Here is a 17,745-nt window from a genome sequence, read left to right on the forward strand (position 1 = left end):
GTACAATGTCTTAACAAAAAGGAACACAACACAAGATGAATGGCTAACCCTATTATGTGCCCTAATTTCGACACCCTTAGCCACAAACACTGTATGTCCCCATGTGGCATGTTTCTGTGTAGGTGAAAGTGTAATGTACTCATTTGCTTATCCCAAAGAAACTTTGCTCAATCATGTTTATTTCTGCTTTTTCTACTCTGGTTTCTCCTTTTCTGTTTGACCATCTTACAGAACAATACCATTTTGCTGGTGATCCGTTTGGATATACAGACACCAAACCTTTAAAAATAAAAATAAGTTAGTTGGACAGTTAATGGGAACTGATATCACAGATAATTTTTGCACTGTAAAATTAGTTACTGTAAAGCTGCTTGGTGCAGTGTGTACATTGCATGCATGTGTGTCCCATTGTGATGTTAAGCCTTGTTTATGTCTCCAATAATAGGTGTGTGCTGACAGCTTTTATTTCACTATCATATAGCTATGTTGTATGCAGATTATAGAAAGTATTCCTATTAGCAAAAGAGAGTGGAAAAACTTGTGACCCATTATGCAGCAGAATATATATATAAAATAGTTCAAATGGAATTCTATTTATGTTTTGAATGCTATAAGAACATCTTTCACCAATCTTAAGTAATTAAACCACAAATGTAATTGTCTGGTCATTAAACTAAGCTATACAGTTCAGCACAAGTAGGTGTAAGTGGACAGACAGCAGATGAGAATGCAGGAGCATTCAGACTGTGGACTCTTAGTAAACAGAGTTGGTTAGTCATTAACACACTCTAAACACCACATTCTCCATTCCTGTTCCTTTCTTATTTTTCAAAATGTAAGTAAGCATTTTTAATAATTATTGAGGGTTAGTTAAGTACTGCAATTGAAGTACTGATTGTCTCATTGTGTTACCTAGTGGATGATATTAATGTACTCGCAAAATTCCTGATATGATTGATCTCAGCAACTATTATATGCTCAGTGAAAGGTTTGTTGGAGTTCAGTTAACTTACTAAAGGCTGTGCATGCTGTGCTGTTGGGTTAATGACAAAGCAGAGACCAATTGATGTTAGGACATTTTAATGATTTGATTCATGTGTCTTCCAGTGTTGTTCTTTTCTGAGGACAAATCCGGCCTCTTACTACCCTCATTTTTGTTGACTATCAAATATACTTACAATTTGGAAGAATTCTTGTCTCATCGTCTGGGTGAAGCACTTATGTACTGAACTTTACAACTAAAGTACTGATCTATTTATAAGTGGTGACTAAACAAAAAGTCTTTGAGAGCATGATCCTCTCCCCATAGGCCTCCAAACAAAGCAGAGAGGCTGGTTATAATATCACATTATGCCTAACATAGTATAGGGCTCCTGCATGCAAAATGACCTCATTAGTGATCGACAGCATGGTATGGAAAGTGTTAATCAAAATAATAGTGAACTAACAAAAGCGTTCTACATTGTTTTCATCTCTTCTTTGTTCCTAAAAGGAACTGGCCGATATCCAAGATGCTCCAGAATGAAAGTGAATCCTCTGAGAGAACTTGTTGCAAGACTATTTTTTTGTCCCCGTTCAGACAGGACTTTAAGATCGGTGTGTGAAAGTGCTCCCAATTTCCCTTACCAGTCTGATGATAATTTTTCAAGGTACTGAAATATATTTTCAAGGTATTGCAAGGTCATGTAGATGCATATATGGTAACTGAATAAGTTTAAATCACATTCCTTATTAGTGTCAAGAAAGTTTTGAAAGTTGGTGATTAAAAGTGATTAAATTGGCAAAATCACTCTGGACCCCTCACATCCAGCACAGTCCCTCTTTGAACTGCTGCCGTCTGGTCGACGCTACAGAGCTCTGAGCACCAGAACGGCCAGGCACAGGAACAGTTTCTTCCCTCAGACAATCCATCTCATGAACATTTGAACACTTAACAATAAACATGAAACACACAACACTATCATACATTTATTTATTTAACACACATACTTATTACATTTCAAATTTGCTCCTAACATACCTGTAGCCTAGATACTAAATTGTCTACTTTGTATATTGTATATTATTATTTTTATTTTCTGTGTCATGTCTTGTCTTGTCACTATCATTCTGTCGCACTGTGGAGCTTCTGTCACCAAAACAAATTCCTCATATGTGCAAACATACCTGGCAATAAAGCTAATTCTGATTCTGATTCTGAAAAGTAGGGTTTTGTTTATTTGTTTGTTTGACTGATTTTCAATACAGTCTCAAAATAGTACATTTCTAATATTCTTGACCCTTAAGGAAAATAAAAAAAAATGTTCAATTTGTAGTCATTTAATATTTGAGTGAAACAATATTTGAAAGACAAGGAAACTCATGCAAACTCATTCTCAAGTGTTCAGGCAAAGAAAACACCAAAAAATTGTTCTCTATGACAGACAAATCCTGCAGTTTTCTCTTTTAGCATCATACAGAAATGATTGTAAGGCCACAGCTCATTTTTCCATTTATTCACACTTTATTTATACAACTCATTATGAATCCAACAGTACATTGGAAACTGAGCCACTGGTACAATGTCTTAACAAAAAGGAACACAACACAAGATGAATGGCTAACCCTATTATGTGCCCTAATTTTGACACCCTTAGCCACAAACACTGTATGTCCCCATGTGGCATGTTTCTGTGTAGGTGAAAGTGTAATGTACTCATTTGCTTATCCCAAAGAAACTTTGCTCAATCATGTTTATTTCTGCTTTTTCTACTCTGGTTTCTCCTTTTCTGTTTGACCATCTTACAGAACAAGACCATTTTGCTGGTGATCCGTTTGGATATACAGACACCAAACCTTTAAAAATAAAAATAAGTTAGTTGGACAGTTAATGGGAACTGATATCACAGATAATTTTTGCACTGTAAAATTAGTTACTGTAAAGCTGCTTGGTGCAGTGTGTACATTGCATGCATGTGTGTCCCATTGTGATGTTAAGCCTTGTTTATGTCTCCAATAATAGGTGTGTGCTGACAGCTTTTATTTCACTATCAATATCATATAGCTATGTTGTATGCAGATTATAAAAAGTATTCCTATTAGCAAAAGAGAGTGGAAAAACTTGTGACCCATTATGCAGCAGAATATATATAAAATAGTTCAAATGGAATTCTATTTATGTTTTGAATGCTATAAGAACATCTTTCACCAATCTTAAGTAATTAAACCACAAATGTAATTGTCTGGTCATTAAACTAAGCTATACAGTTCAGCACAATTAAGTAGGTGTAAGTGGACAGACAGCAGATGAGAATGCAGGAGCATTCAGACTGTGGACTCTTAGTAAACAGAGTTGGTTAGTCATTAACACACTCTAAACACCACATTCTCCATTCCTGTTCCTTTCTTATTTTTCAAAATGTAAGTAAACATTTTTAATAATTATTGAGGGTTAGTTAAGTACTGCAACTGAAGTACTGATTGTCTCACTGTTACCTAGTGGATGATATTAATGTTCTCGCAAAATTCCTGATATGATTGATCTCAGCAACTATTATTTGCTCAGTGAAAGGTTTGTGGGAGTTCAGTTAACTTACTGAAGGCTGTGCATGCTGTGCTGTCCTGTTGGGTTAAAGACAAAGCAGAGACCAATTGATGTTAGGACATTTTAATGATTTGATTCATGTGTCTTCCAGTGTAGTTCTTTTCTGAGGACAAATCTGGCCTCTTACTACCCTGTTGAAATTTTGAAATACGGTAAGAATGATTTATGCGTGTTAGTATTTTATACAGCGAACTTTTGTGCTTTGAATGCAAGTAATCATCCATGTATCGCAAACCAAACCATTACTTTAAATTCTCTAAAATCTTAAAATCTAAAAGATGCTCAATATTCAGGTATAATTCAAGATTTCTGTCTTGCTGTATTTACAGGGTTTGTTGCCATAATGAGGAGTCTCTTTTTCTGTATCTCAGTACTGGTTGTATTTTGGTCTGATAAGGCTATCTGCAAGTCAGGTATGAGGTCAATAGCCCTGTAGAATTTATAAACAGTTGCAAAATGTATGTATTATACTTGTCTGAATTTGTCTGAAGCTAGTGTTCTTTTGTAAATGTAAAGATTCAGAGTATTTGTACCACATTAGAACACATAGCTAATTTAGAATAGACTTATAGATTGTGTCTTATTAGATCAGTGCACTATGCGTGTCACCATTTATGTTACTTTTGATTGATTGATTGATTTATTGAAATTTGGCAGCTTTAGTTTATCAAATAACGATAAACAACAGAAGCTACCAAAAATATGTTGGTATTTTGAAAGTACTCAAAAACAACAGCAGCAGTGGAGTGAATTTTCAGCAGAATGAATTCTTAATGAATTAATGAATTCTTAATGAATTAATGAATTTGTTTTTTGTAGTACGCAATAGGCTTAAAAGTAATTTGGAAATCTACCTTGTATGCATTGTTCTGTCTTATCAACCCTGTATCTATTTTGGTCAGCATTTTCTAGCAGCCCAAAAGCACACATGCTCCTGCGTTCAAGAAGAGCCAACACTTTTATGGAGGAAATAAAGCCTCCATCGTTGGAGCGGGAGTGCAGGGAGGAACTGTGTGATTTTGAAGAAGCAAGGGAAATCTTTAATACAAGGGAAGCCACGGTTGGTCATATCAGCTTTTCACTGTATTAAAAATTTTTTCCCCCTAAATTATGATCCACTGATCTTTTTGTCTTGCAGTTGGAATTCTGGACGGCATATAAAGGTTAGTTATGTCTGTCTTTAAAGCCTGAGACACACTGCACAGTTTTTGGCAGTCCCAGAAAAAGATTGGCATCATGAAACAATCGTGGCGATTTCTGTGATCGTGGCTCCTAATTGGTGGTCCTATGTCGTACAGTGAGAGAGGTTCAAAGACGGCTGTTGTTACGGTCTTGCGACCAAAGATAGCCTACAATAATTTTCTGACAGTGTCAAAAATTCAGCATTGTCATCGCAGAGTGTTTTTACTGCTACGACCCACATTCGCTGACCAACCAATAGAAATGTGACATGAAATCAACGTGACATGGCGCTAAAACTTAACACTGCTTACCTCGAGCTCTTATTCCTTCCTTTTTTGCTGATTTCACTTTTTTCTGCACACATAAAAACTACAACTGCCAACGTGTGATTCATCATACTCTTTTTGTTTACCACTAGCGGATTCTGATCACGTTTTATTCCATAGTAACATGCTTCACAGCCTATGATTCAAAAGGTGTCATCATCATACAGTCTGCATACATGTCGTACCCAAGTTTATAAGATCCATTATCCATCGCGCAGTGTGATTTGTAATGATCTTATAGGATTGCTGAAATCATGCAGTGTGTAGAAGGCTTAAAGCATCATAAGTACTGGTACTCATTAGTTGTTTTGCACCCTTAGATGGAAACCAGTGCAACTCGAATCCATGTGTTCATGGGAAGTGTGTGGACCTGTTACAAGATTACTCCTGCACCTGCAACACTGGATTTGAAGGGAAACGCTGTGACCTGCGTGAGCCTCTTGTTTTTTATACAATTTAAATGTTCAAAAGTATGTGTCCCCATGTTAAAATGCTATGTACATTTACATAATTTGATCAGTGAAAAATATATACTGTATATATATATATATTATAAATTATTATTATAAATTAATTATTAGTATTATTATTTGGGCAGGTACAGGGCCCTGTTGTTTTTCTAAGGACTTTTAAAAAAATCCCACTATCTGGGGCATTTTGGGGACCTTAACGTGCTCAAAAACCTATGAAATTTTGCACACACATTAGAATCTGTGGCCATCAGGGATGGACAGAAGGTCAAGTGGGGGGGTCAGCAGAGGGGGCCCATGTTACACCCTTTAATAAGGCCATTTTCGACAAGCTCTGTAGCACACACCGCTTCACCTACAGTCATCAAAATTCATATACATATGGATCTCATCAGCCCGAACAACTAACAATAAGTGCTCTGCCCAACAGGAAGTTGGCTTTGTGGAATGTTTGAAAAATGCATGCTCTGGAATGTGATATACTCATCCTATAGTTTTCATCCGATCCCTACCAAACTCAGTCAACGTGATCTCAAGACATTGAGGATGCAAAATCGTGAAGGGATTTTTGATATCTCGAATGGTTTGGCAGTGGTGAGGACGAAAAATATATGGTGAAAAAGGGAAACAGGAAGTGTGTTATAACTTCAGCATACATTGTCTGATTTTGATCAAACTTTTCTTTGTTGTATTAGGCCGATCACATAGATGTGACTATTATTAAGTCAAAGTTATAGTGTCACCAACTGGCAGCAGGAAGTGTTTCATTTTAAAAATCCTTTGAAATTACCATGTTATTTTTACCTGATTTGCTTCAAACTTCATCAAAATAATGTCATGACCCGGCAGATGTGAAACTGTCATGGTATTCTTGATAACATAAATACTGTTGCCATGTCAACGCTTCAAACTTTAAAATTATTCTTCTTTATACTCCACCAAATGCTGTTATATAATTTACAACAAACTTTGGCAAGATGATGCTAAAACATGGAGGAACCTAAATTGCAAACACCTTTTGAATATCTCAAACTGTATTGCTATGGTGATTTATTAAAGAAATGGCAAAAAATTAAAATTAAACAGGACTTGTCTTTTAGCCTATCTTTAAAGTGCATTGTTCAAGTCATTCTGAGAAAACATGCTTAGTTTCATAAATTGCTGATGCTATGGGGCCTAACAGCAAATTATAAACTATCAGACATTTCAGCTGACAGATGAAGTAATACAAAGGTTGTCCACTAGATGGAGGATAAGAAAACTTTTAAGTGTAATCCTTTTTCTGCTCAATTTCCATAATTCAGAATAACAAATAGATGCATAAAATTCAGTGATATGTACTATATTGTCAATATTGTTTTAATACAATTATTTCCCAATTGCTTATACAACCCAAATTCCAGAAATGTTAGGACATTTTTTTTAATTTGTATAAAATGAAAAGTAAAAGACTTTCAAATCACATGAGCCAATATTTCATTCACAATAGAACATAGAGAACATAACTAGAGAACATAACAAATGTTTTAACAGAGAAATTTTACACTTTTATCCACTAGATGAGCTCATTTCAAATTTGATGCCTGCTACAGGTCTCAAAAAAGTTGGCACGGGGGCAGCAAAGGGCTGAAAAATAAAAATAAATAAAAAAAATTCAGCATGGAGAACATCTAGCAACTAATTAAGTTAACTGACATCAGGTCTGTAACATGATTACCTATAAAAGGGATGTCTTAGAGAGGCAGAGTCTTTCAGAAGTAAAGATGGGCAGAGGCTCTCCAATCTGTGAAAGAGTGCGTAAAAAGATTGTGGAATACTTTAAAAACAACGTTCCTCAATGTCAAATTGCAAAGACTTTGCAAATCTCATCATCTACAGTGCATAACATCATCAAAAGATTCAGAGAAACTGGAGAAATCTCTGTGTGTAAAGGACAATGCCGAAGACCTTTGTTGGATGCCCATGGTCTTCGGGCCTCAGACGACACTGCATCACTCATCGGCATGATTCTGTCATTGACATTACTAAATGGGCCCAGGAATACTTCCAGAAAGCACTGTCGGTAAACACAATCCACCGTGCCATCTGCAAATGCCAACTAAAGCTCTATCATGCAAAAAGGAAGCCATATGTGAACAAACATGGTCATTTAAAATGGACTGTTTCAAAGTGGAAAAGTGTTCTATGGTCAGACTAGTCCAAATTTAACATTCTTGCTGGAAATCACGGACGCCGTGTCCTCTGGCCTAAAGAGGTGGGAGACCTTCCAGCATGTCATCAGCATTCAGTTCAAAAGCCAGCATCTCTGATGGTGTGGGGGTGCATAAGTGCATATGGTATGGGCAGCTTGCATGTTTTGGAAGGCATTATGAGTGCTGAAAGGTATATAAAGGTTTTAGAGCAACATATGCTCCCCTCCAGACGACGTGTATTTCAGAAGGACAATGCAAAACCACATACTGCAGCTATTACAACAGCATGGCTTCGTAGTAGAAGAGTTCGGGTGCTGAATTGGCCTGCCTGCAGTCCAGATCTCTCACCTACAGGGAACATTTCGTGCATCATTAAACGAAAAATATGTCAAAGACGACCACAAACTCTTCGGCAGCTGGAAACCTATATCAGGCAAGAATGGGACCAAATTCCAACACCAAAACTCCAGAAACTCATAACCTCGATGCCCAGACGTCTTCAAACTGTTTTGAAAAGAAGAGGAGATGCTACACCATGGTAAATATGCCCCCGTCCCAAATATTTTGAGACCTGTAGCAGGCATCAAATTTGAAATGAGCTCATTTTGTGCATACAATTGTAAAATTTCTCAGTTTAAACATTTGTTATGTTATCTATGTTCTGTTGTGAATAAAATATTGGCTCATATGATTTGAAAGTCTTTTAGTTTTCATTTTATTCAATTTAAAAAACGTCCCAACATTTCCATGATTCCTGACCAGCGTCCCTCTGCAAGCGTGAGCGATCTGGTCTCGTTCGGGGGAAGTGCCGAAGAGCTGGCCGATGACAGCATGTCATTGGCAGCTTCGGACGCTGATGAGCTGTCGGGCTCGGTAGCTGACACCGCCCCACTGCATTCGTCCGCGCCCAGCACCGCCAAAGCCGGGATGGATACCCAACTTTTCCGTGTCCTCTCAAAGGTGGTCGAAGAACTGGGATTGGAGTGGTCTCCACCAGAGGAGCCTTCTCGCAGCCGTCTTGATGAGTGGTTCCTGCCGGGGCCCCATCAGGCTCCTCGCCAGCGACCCTCGCCATTCTTCCATGAAGTTCACGACGAGCTCACGAGATCTTGGCGCTCCCCCTACTCTGCTCGCCTCCGTACTTCCGCTTCATCCGCCCTCATTACAGTTGACGGCGCTGAAGAAAAAGGGTACGAGAAGATGCCTCAACTGGATGAGTCAGTGGCTGCTCACCTCTGCCCACCCACTGCCATCGGTTGGAAGGCAAAGGCCGCCCACCCATCCAAACCATGTAGGACCACTTCAGAGCTCGCTGGACGCTCCTACGCTTCAGCTGGACAGGCGGCTTCGGCGCTTCACTCAATGGCAGTTCTACAGGTCTATCAGGCCAAACTCCTCTCTGCCATGGACGAGTCTGAGCCTGACCCTGCGACTCTCAGGGAGCTGAGAAGTGCAACAGACCTGGCTCTGCGCACCACCAAGACCACTGCCCAGGCGATAGGAAGGTCCATGGCCAGCCTAGTGGTGCTCGAGCGCCACCTGTGGTTCATGTTGACGGAAATCAAGGACGTAGACATGGTCGCCTTCCTTGATGCCACGGCCGGACCGCCCACCAAACAGCCTCTCTTAAACCTCTTCTCACCCCGTTCATTTCCGGGTGCAGAGGGAAGTGTGTTTGTTGCAAATACAGGGCCCGTACAAGTGCCCAGGCAACCATCCGCTGTGATAGTGGAAAAAATAAAACACAAACATTTTCAAAAAGAGAGCAGATTTCCTCTTCCGTCCCTCACGAGTGCCCTGCCTCCAACCCCTTGCCACGCGGGCCGAGGCCTGGCAGGCCATCCCCGGAGTGTCAGAGTGGGTTATGGGGATAATAAAACGAGGTTATTCACTCCAATTAGCTCGAAGACCCCCACGCTTCAGCGGCGTGGTCTCCACCTCGGTGCAGGGCGAGAACGCTCGCGTTCTACGCTCAGAGGTGATGACGCTGTTGGAAAAAGGAGACATAGAAAAGGTTCCTCCAGCTCAGAGCGAGTCAGGCTTTTACAGCTGTTACTTCCTCGTCCCCAAAAAGGATGGAGGCCTCCGGCCCATCCTCGATCTCAGACGCCTGAATCACGCCCTTATGAAGAGGTCTTTCAGGATGATCACACTGAAGCAGATCCTCTTGCAGATTCGCACAGGGGACTGGTTCTGTTCTCTGGACCTGAAAGGCGCATACTTTCACATCCAGATAGCCCCCCATCACAGACGATTGTTGAGATTCGCCTTCAAGGGAGTGGCTTATCAGTACACGGTCCTTCCCTTTGGACTGTCTCTGGCCCCCTGCACTTTTACAAAGTGCATGGACGCGGCTCTTTCCCCTCTAAGACAGATGGGAATCCGCATTCTCAACTACCTCGACGACTGGCTCATTCTGGCCCAGTCAGAGGTGGAGCTACTCTCACACAGGGCCCTCCTCCTCAGCCACTTAGAGTGCCTGGGGCTCAGGGTCAAATTCGCCAAGAGCGCACTGTCCCCCAGCCAACGGGTGTCGTTCCTGGGAACAGTTCTAGACTCAGCTCAGATGAGAGCTGTGGTAGTGCCAGAACGCGCTCTGGCCATTCAGAAACTCGCGGCCTCCTTCAAGAGCGGCACTGCTCGCCCCCTCAAAGCATTTCAGAGAATGCTGGGCCTCATGGCCGCAGCATCGCCAGTGTTACAGCTGGGCCTGCTTCGCATGCGGCCCCTCCAACGCTGGCTGAAACCACGGGTTCCACCCCACGCATGGCGTCACAGACGCCTGCATATCAGGGTGAGCCAGGCCTGTGTGACAGCCTTGGTCCCCTGGAAGAACCCACGATGGATGGAGAAGGGCATGGCCATGGGAATGGTCTGCAACAGGAAAGTTGTCATGACAGATGCCTCCAACACAGGTTGGGGGGCGCTGTGTGAAGGCAAACCGACCTTTGGCCATTGGTCGAAAGCGGAGAACGGCTTCCACATCAACTGCTTGGAAATGCTAGCAGTATGTCGCGCCTGCCGTTTTTTTTCTGCCAGACCTAATAGGACGCCATGTGCTGATTTGCTCAGACAACATGTCCGTGGTGTCCTATATAAATCACCAGGGAGGTCTCTCCTCGAAGCGCCTCTTCATTCTGGTAGAGTGCCTTCTGGAGTGGGCTCAGCGCAATCTGCGCTCGCTGAGAGCAGCACACTTGCCGGGAGCGGATATGTTATCTCGGAGCAATGTCCCCTCAGAGGAGTGGATGCTCCATCCTCAGACGGTTCAGATGATCTGGAAGATCTTTGGCAGGGCAGAAGTAGATCTTTTCACCTCCAAAGACAGCTCTCACTACCCAACTTATTATTCGAAGGTCAGGGACGTGTTGGCCCACGATTGGCCCATTCCCCCCGATTGCCCTGATTCCACAGGTCATCAGGAGAATCAGGGAACAAGGACGCAAGGTTCTATTGGTGGCCCCCTTGTGGGAAAACCAACCTTGGTTGTCAGAGCTGATTCTGCTACTGACAGCAGCCCCCTGGCCCGTGCCCCTTAGACGGGATCTCCTCTCTCAGGCGAACGGAACAATATGGCACCCTCGACCCGAGCTGTGGGCTCTCCACCTGTGGCCGCTCGACGGGAGTCTACCAGCATACCAGAGCGAGTGTTAAACACCATTTCTGAGGCTAGAGCCCCGTCTACGAGACGCCTCTACGCCCTTAAGTGGTCTGTTTTCTCCACTTGGTTCCTAGACCGCGGTGAAAACCCGTCTACCTCCGAGTTAGCAGTGATTCTGTCCTTCCTGAAGGAGCTGCTGGATAAAGGATGTTCCCCTTCCACACTCAAGATGTTTGTAGCAGCTATAGCAGCCTTTCATGCCCCTATAGCAGGCCAATCGGTAGGCAGAGACAACTCAGTTGTCCGTTTTCTGAGGGGAGCCAAGAGGCTGAATCCGCCTCGGCCCCTTACCGTCCCTACATGGAACCTGCACACTGTATTGAGGGCCCTCCTTTTGAGCCGCTTCAGTCTACGAACCTTCGGTCGCTGTCACTGAAAACTGCTCTGCTACTAGCACTAGCATCGGTTAAGCGAGTAGGAGACCTACAGTCACTCTCTAATAGCCCTGCCTGCCTGGAATTCGGGCCCAACAACTCCAAGGTCGTCCTGAAACCAAGGCATGGTTACGTACCCAAGGTACTTTCAACTCCATTCAGAGCTCAGGTCATCACACTCTCCGCGCTTCCTCCTTCTGAGGAGGACCGGGACTTATCCTTGTTATGCCCTGTCAGCGCTTTGAGGATCTACTTCGAGCGTTCTGCCTCCTTTAAGCGTACAGAACAGCTCTTTGTTAGCTTCGGTAACCGCACCAAGGGGCATCCGGTCATGAAGTAGAGACTCTCTAAGTGGATAGTGGATGCTGTTACGCAGGCATACTCTTCTTCGGGCCTACAATGCCCCATTGGAGTACGAGCCCATTCTACTAGAAGCATCGCTTCGTCGTGGGCGTGGTCTAGCGGTGTGTCCATTACAGAGATTTGTGCGGCGGCCGGCTGGGCCTCGTCGTCTACATTTGCTAGGTTTTATAACCTGAATGTACCAGCCTTACAGGCCAGGGTCCTCTCTGCTTAGATGAGCGTACATGCATATGTTATGGGAACAATCTTGATGGAGAATTCTTGACTGTGATGCGCTCAAGCTCTCTGGTTGGTTCCTTGCATACTTCGGTCCTGGAAGTACTGAGTATGTAAGAGTCATATGGAATGATCACCCAGGCCGAGCATAACCTCTATGAGTTTAGCTCGCTTAGCCCGGAGTATACTATTGAACTTCCCTATGGGCATTAAAAATGCTTATGGAGGTATATCAATTTCTTACTTTCACAATTAAAATATTTCATGAGGTTAATTTATAACCTACTTGTGGTCAGTCTGCACAAGATCAACATCCTTATTTCCATTTTGGGTCCTTTAAATACAAGACCAAGCATTCGATCGTCAGAGCGTCAACGGATCTTTCTACAGTGTCGTTGGCAGGGCGGCCAGAACGAATTTTGACGCTCTCTCCGGTGGCGGTGTGAACGCACGGTAAGGATGGAGCAAAGTGAGGATGCGCTGTCCCTGAATAACGTTCAACTCGGTTTTGTTTATATTTTGCTTAGCCTATAATTTTAAATGACAGGTGTCGTATTTATTTATTTATTTATTTTTCTCTGCGACACTTTTCCTACTGTGTTAACAGCAAAATGTTAAACTTTAGTATTTTGACAATACGAATAAAACAACTAATAGGCTATTTTTGTACAACCTACATTTTTTTTTTCTTTGCGACACTTTTTCCTATTGTGTTGTAAATGTTAAACGAATTGTATCTTGACAAGACGAATAAAAATACCCTTTTTTTCCTACTGTGTTGGCAGCAAAATGTTACGTCTTAAAATGTCTTAAGACACAAAATTCGTTTAACATTTTTTCATCCTCTTAGTTTTGTCTTTCAGCTCAACTCACTAGTACAGTCTCAAATGTAACCTTTGATCCCTCCCTGTGTATGTGTGTATGTCTGTGTGTCTCTGTGTGTCTGTGTGTGCCTGTTTCACACTCTTGGTGTTCTAGAGTACCCCTTTCATTGCTGTAACACTAAACTAGACTAGACTGAAAGAGGGTTAAATGCATGTACCCATTCTGCACCGTTTACTTGAAGCCACCTGGGTTAGGCTTAGGCTCGTCATCACTGCTTGCAGCTATATTTATTATTATTATTATTATTATTATTATACAGTGGGGCAAAAAAGTATTTAGTCAGCCACCAATTGTGCAAGTTCTCCCACTTAAAAAGATGAGAGAGGCCTGTAATTTTCATCATAGGTATACCTCAACTATGAGAGACAAAATTAGAAAAAAAAATCCAGAAAATCACATTGTAGGATTTTTAAAGAATTAATTGGTAAATTCCTCGGTAAAATAAGTATTTGGTCACCTACAAACAAGCAAGATTTCTGGCTCTCACAGACCTGTAACTTCTTCTTTAAGAGGCTCCTCTGTCCTCCACTCGTTACCTGTATTAATGGCATCTGTTTGAACTCGTTATCAGTATAAAAGACACCTGTCCACAACCTCAAACAGTCCAACTCCAAACTCCACCATGGCCAAGACCAAAGAGCTGTCAAAGGACACCAGAAACAAAATTGTAGACCTGCACCAGGCTGGGAAGACTGAATCTGCAATAGGTAAGCAGCTTGGTGTGAAGAAATCAACTGTGGGAGCAATTATTAGAAAATGGAAGACATACAAGACCACTGATAATATCCCTCGATCTGGGCTCCACGCAAGATCTCACCCCGGGGGGACCTAGTGAATGACCTGCAGAGAGCTGAGACCAAAGTAACAAAGGCTACCATCAGTAACACACTGTGCCGCCAGGGACTCAAATCCTGCAGTGCCAAACGTGTCCCCCTGCTTAAGCCAGTACATGTCCGGGCCCGTCTGAAGTTTGCTAGAGAGCATTTGGATGATCCAGAAGAGGATTGGGAGAATGTCATATGGTCAGATGAAACCAAAATATAACTTTTTGGTAAAAACTCAAAGAATGCTGAGTTGCATCCAAAGAACCTACTGTGAAGCATGGGGGTGGAAACATCATGCTTTGGGGCTGTTTTTCTGCAAAAGGACCAGGACGACTGATCCGTGTAAACGAAAGAATGAATGGGGCCATGTATCGTGAGATTTTGAGTGAAAACCTCCTTCCATCAGCAAGGGCATTGAAGATGAAACGTGGCTGGGTCTTTCAGCATGACAATGATCCCAAACACACCGCCCGGGCAACGAAGGAGTGGCTTCATAAGAAGCATTTCAAGGTCCTGGAGTGGCCTAGCCAGTCTCCAGATCTCAACCCCATCGAAAATCGTGGGAGGGAGTTGAAAGTCCGTGTTGCCCAGCGACAGCCCCAAAACATTACTGCTCTAGAGGAGATCTGCATGGAGGAATGGGCCAAAATACCAGCAACAGTGTGTGAAAACCTTGTGAAGACTTACATAAAACATTTGACCTTTGTCATTGCCAACAAAGGGTATATAACAAAGTATTGAGATGAAATTTTGTTATTGACCAAATACTTATTTTCCACCATAATTTGCAAATAAATTCTTTAAAAATCCTACAATGTGATTTTTCTGGATTTTTCCCCCCTCATTTTGTCTCTCATAGTTGAGCTATACCTATGATGAAAATTACAGGCCTCTCTCATCTTTTTAAGTGGGAGAACTTGCACAGTTGGTGGCTGACTAAATACTTTTTTGCCCCACTGTATAATTAAGTATTACTCATAATAAGTCATAATGTTACCTTGTTAGACCTGACTGAAACTTAAACCCTCTCTGCTAATGTTTTCTGAAATGTTTAAATATGAATTATCTAATTAAATATGCATTACTCATCATAAATTCTCAGCACGACTATCTGAATATTAGTTGAAGATAATAAAACTTTTTGTTTCACTTTGCATACATATTAAAAGTAAAATTTTATCACAAATGGGATTTTGGATATGTCTTGTTATCATACTGTAAATCCATTACTTCCACTGTTTTTAGGAATACAATAAAATATAAATCTGGTGAATGAAAAATGAAAAAAAAAAAAAAAATCAAATTTACAGATGGCAATACAACTGGAAAGGTGTATGTAAGTGCTACTAAAAAGATTTCTGGCTCAGTGTATGAGAAACAATCAGGCACGGATTAGATAGATAGATAGATAGATAGATAGATAGATAGATAGATAGATAGATAGATAGATAGATAGATTGATTATATTATGATTGATATGAGTTATATTTAACCACAAATGACTGGTGTTAATGAATCCTTTTGCCCTTCCTGCATTTTGTCTGTTTGGTCAGTGTTTTTAGATATGCTGTGTCACAGCTGATTTGGGGCATTTAATATTGGATGTCTTGAGTTACAGAGCAGTGGCGTGTGTTGAGGTCATGGTGATAAATGTCCTGACAGCAGTTCTTTGGTTTTGTCCTCAGGCAGGACAGCCACTAACTGCTCTGTGAACAATGGGGATTGTGATCATGAATGTCACGAGAGTGAGGATGGTCTTGGCCGCACATGCAGTTGTATTAAAGGATACCAACTACAAGACAACTTTAAAAAATGTATTGCCAAAAGTAAGTTATCTCAACAAAATGCAAATATAAACAATATAGTTTGTGCTTATTGCAAATACACTGATGATTTTGTATCCACAGTGCACAAATTAATGCTTAGATATTTGCATGTGTATTCGAGACTGTACATCTGCATTTGTGGACATTCATAAGACTTAGAAAATGTCTTTGTGCAACATTTATTCACAAATGTGGGCATGAAGTCATATAATTGCTATTGCTATAAATATATCTTCATTAAAAACTATATGAAAATGTAAAAATTATTTTCAAATAATTTCTACCATTTGGTAGATAAATCTGTGTGGTCTATGTGCATTTTTGTCATTTACAGATGAGGCTTCATGTGGCCAGATTCGGATCGCAAAGTCCTCTTATATTAATAAGCCTTTAGTTGGTTTACAGCCGTGGGTAATAGGAGGTACAGTTGGCAAAAAGGGAGAGAGTCCCTGGCAGGTATTTTTGATTCATTTGTAATATCTGCGTAATCATATTTAATAATGCCAAATGTTTTATCAGAGCTAATCCAGACAATTATATGTTATACCAAATAATCAGCCAAATCATTTTGTGTATTCTGTAGGCTCTTATACTCAATCATTTGGGCAAGTTTCATTGTGGTGGAGTTCTGATTGATGAAAACTGGGTTCTCACTGCTGCTCACTGCCTAGAGAAAAGTACACGGTTCAGTGTCAGGCTGGGTATGTAAGACAATTTGATAAAAATTTAAGTATTCCTTCACGGAGTTAGTTAGGCTTTTTATCCTCCCTTATATTTAAGTTTTTATAAGATGCATTACTAAAGCAATTTGCCACAAAAAAAGTTCTAGAACACATAGCTTAGAGTGATGTTGTTTATTAAGCTTAGGCCTCATAAGTGAAAAGAAATATCAAAAGACAGTCTAGATACAGTGTTATGTTCCCTTAAAAAAGCGTATTAATTCCACTCATGGTGTCCCAACTATTTGACGGATAGCAGTGAAAGCGTCCTGAGAAATGACTTTGTTTCTGTGACAGTCCTAGTCTCTGTAAAAAATAACAACAACAAATGAATGAGGAAGCAGCCTTCCTTTTTAACCAATCATAAAACATAGCCATCCATAAACACTCTCTGGCTTTGAATTCTAATTGTATGGCCATCTCTCCAGGTGACTACGACCGATTTAGGATTGAAGGATCTGAGATGACCCTTCCTGTAAAACAATCTATTTCTCACCCACAATACAACCCTTTCACTGTGGACAATGATATAGCTCTGTTGCGCTTGGCTACACCAGCCAAATTTTCCACATACATAATCCCAGCATGCCTCCCTAGCCAGAATCTGGCCGAGCGAAGGTTGCATCGTAACGGTACTGTCACAGTCGTCACTGGCTGGGGGAAGGACAACGAGACCTCTCATCGCTACAGTTCAACTCTCAACTTCATTGAAATTCCAATTATAGACAACAAAGAGTGTTCCAGGCATATGATGAACAACCTCACTCAGAACATGCTTTGTGGGGGAGTGCTGGGGCAAATCAAAGATGCTTGTGAGGGGGACAGTGGGGGTCCAATGATGACACTGTTTCATGATACATGGTTCCTCGTAGGCCTGGTGTCTTGGGGAGAAGGCTGCGGGCAAAAAGACAAACTTGGCATCTACACCAAAGTGTCCAGCTATTTGGACTGGATAGATAGCGTTCGTCAAGGGTGGGATAAAGTTTAGACCCCTACCTTTCTACCCTGTTTTTCCTATTACAGAAAATATAAATCAGAAAACTCAGTGTGCTCCCTATAGCTCTTTGGTGTATAGAAATTGACATTTAATAAACACATTAATTAAAACTGCTCTTATGTTCCTG

General features: G+C 41.3%; 1 protein-coding gene across 2 annotated transcripts; it reads left to right on the top strand.

Moving 5' to 3' along the window:
- Positions 1-3,302: 3,302 nt before the first annotated feature.
- On the top strand, positions 3,303-17,731 carry proca (protein C (inactivator of coagulation factors Va and VIIIa), a). Of its 2 annotated transcripts, none has more exons than XM_058765639.1 (10): positions 3,303-3,399; positions 3,675-3,735; positions 3,913-3,996; positions 4,486-4,643; positions 4,722-4,746; positions 5,412-5,522; positions 15,762-15,902; positions 16,237-16,358; positions 16,486-16,603; positions 17,050-17,731. In XM_058765639.1, the coding sequence occupies exons 3-10, from the start codon at positions 3,927-3,929 to the stop codon at positions 17,607-17,609; spliced, it is 1,305 nt and encodes a 434-aa protein (XP_058621622.1). In that variant the 5' UTR covers positions 3,303-3,399; positions 3,675-3,735; positions 3,913-3,926; the 3' UTR covers positions 17,610-17,731. The 2 variants fall into 2 exon arrangements, with proteins under 2 accessions (XP_058621622.1, XP_058621630.1); XM_058765647.1 differs by lacking the exon at positions 3,303-3,399 and adding an exon at positions 3,474-3,550.
- Positions 17,732-17,745: the final 14 nt, after the last annotated feature.

Source organism: Onychostoma macrolepis, chromosome 02 (assembly GCF_012432095.1).
Source record: "Onychostoma macrolepis isolate SWU-2019 chromosome 02, ASM1243209v1, whole genome shotgun sequence".
In the NCBI taxonomy this organism is placed as follows: Eukaryota; Metazoa; Chordata; class Actinopteri; order Cypriniformes; family Cyprinidae; genus Onychostoma; species Onychostoma macrolepis.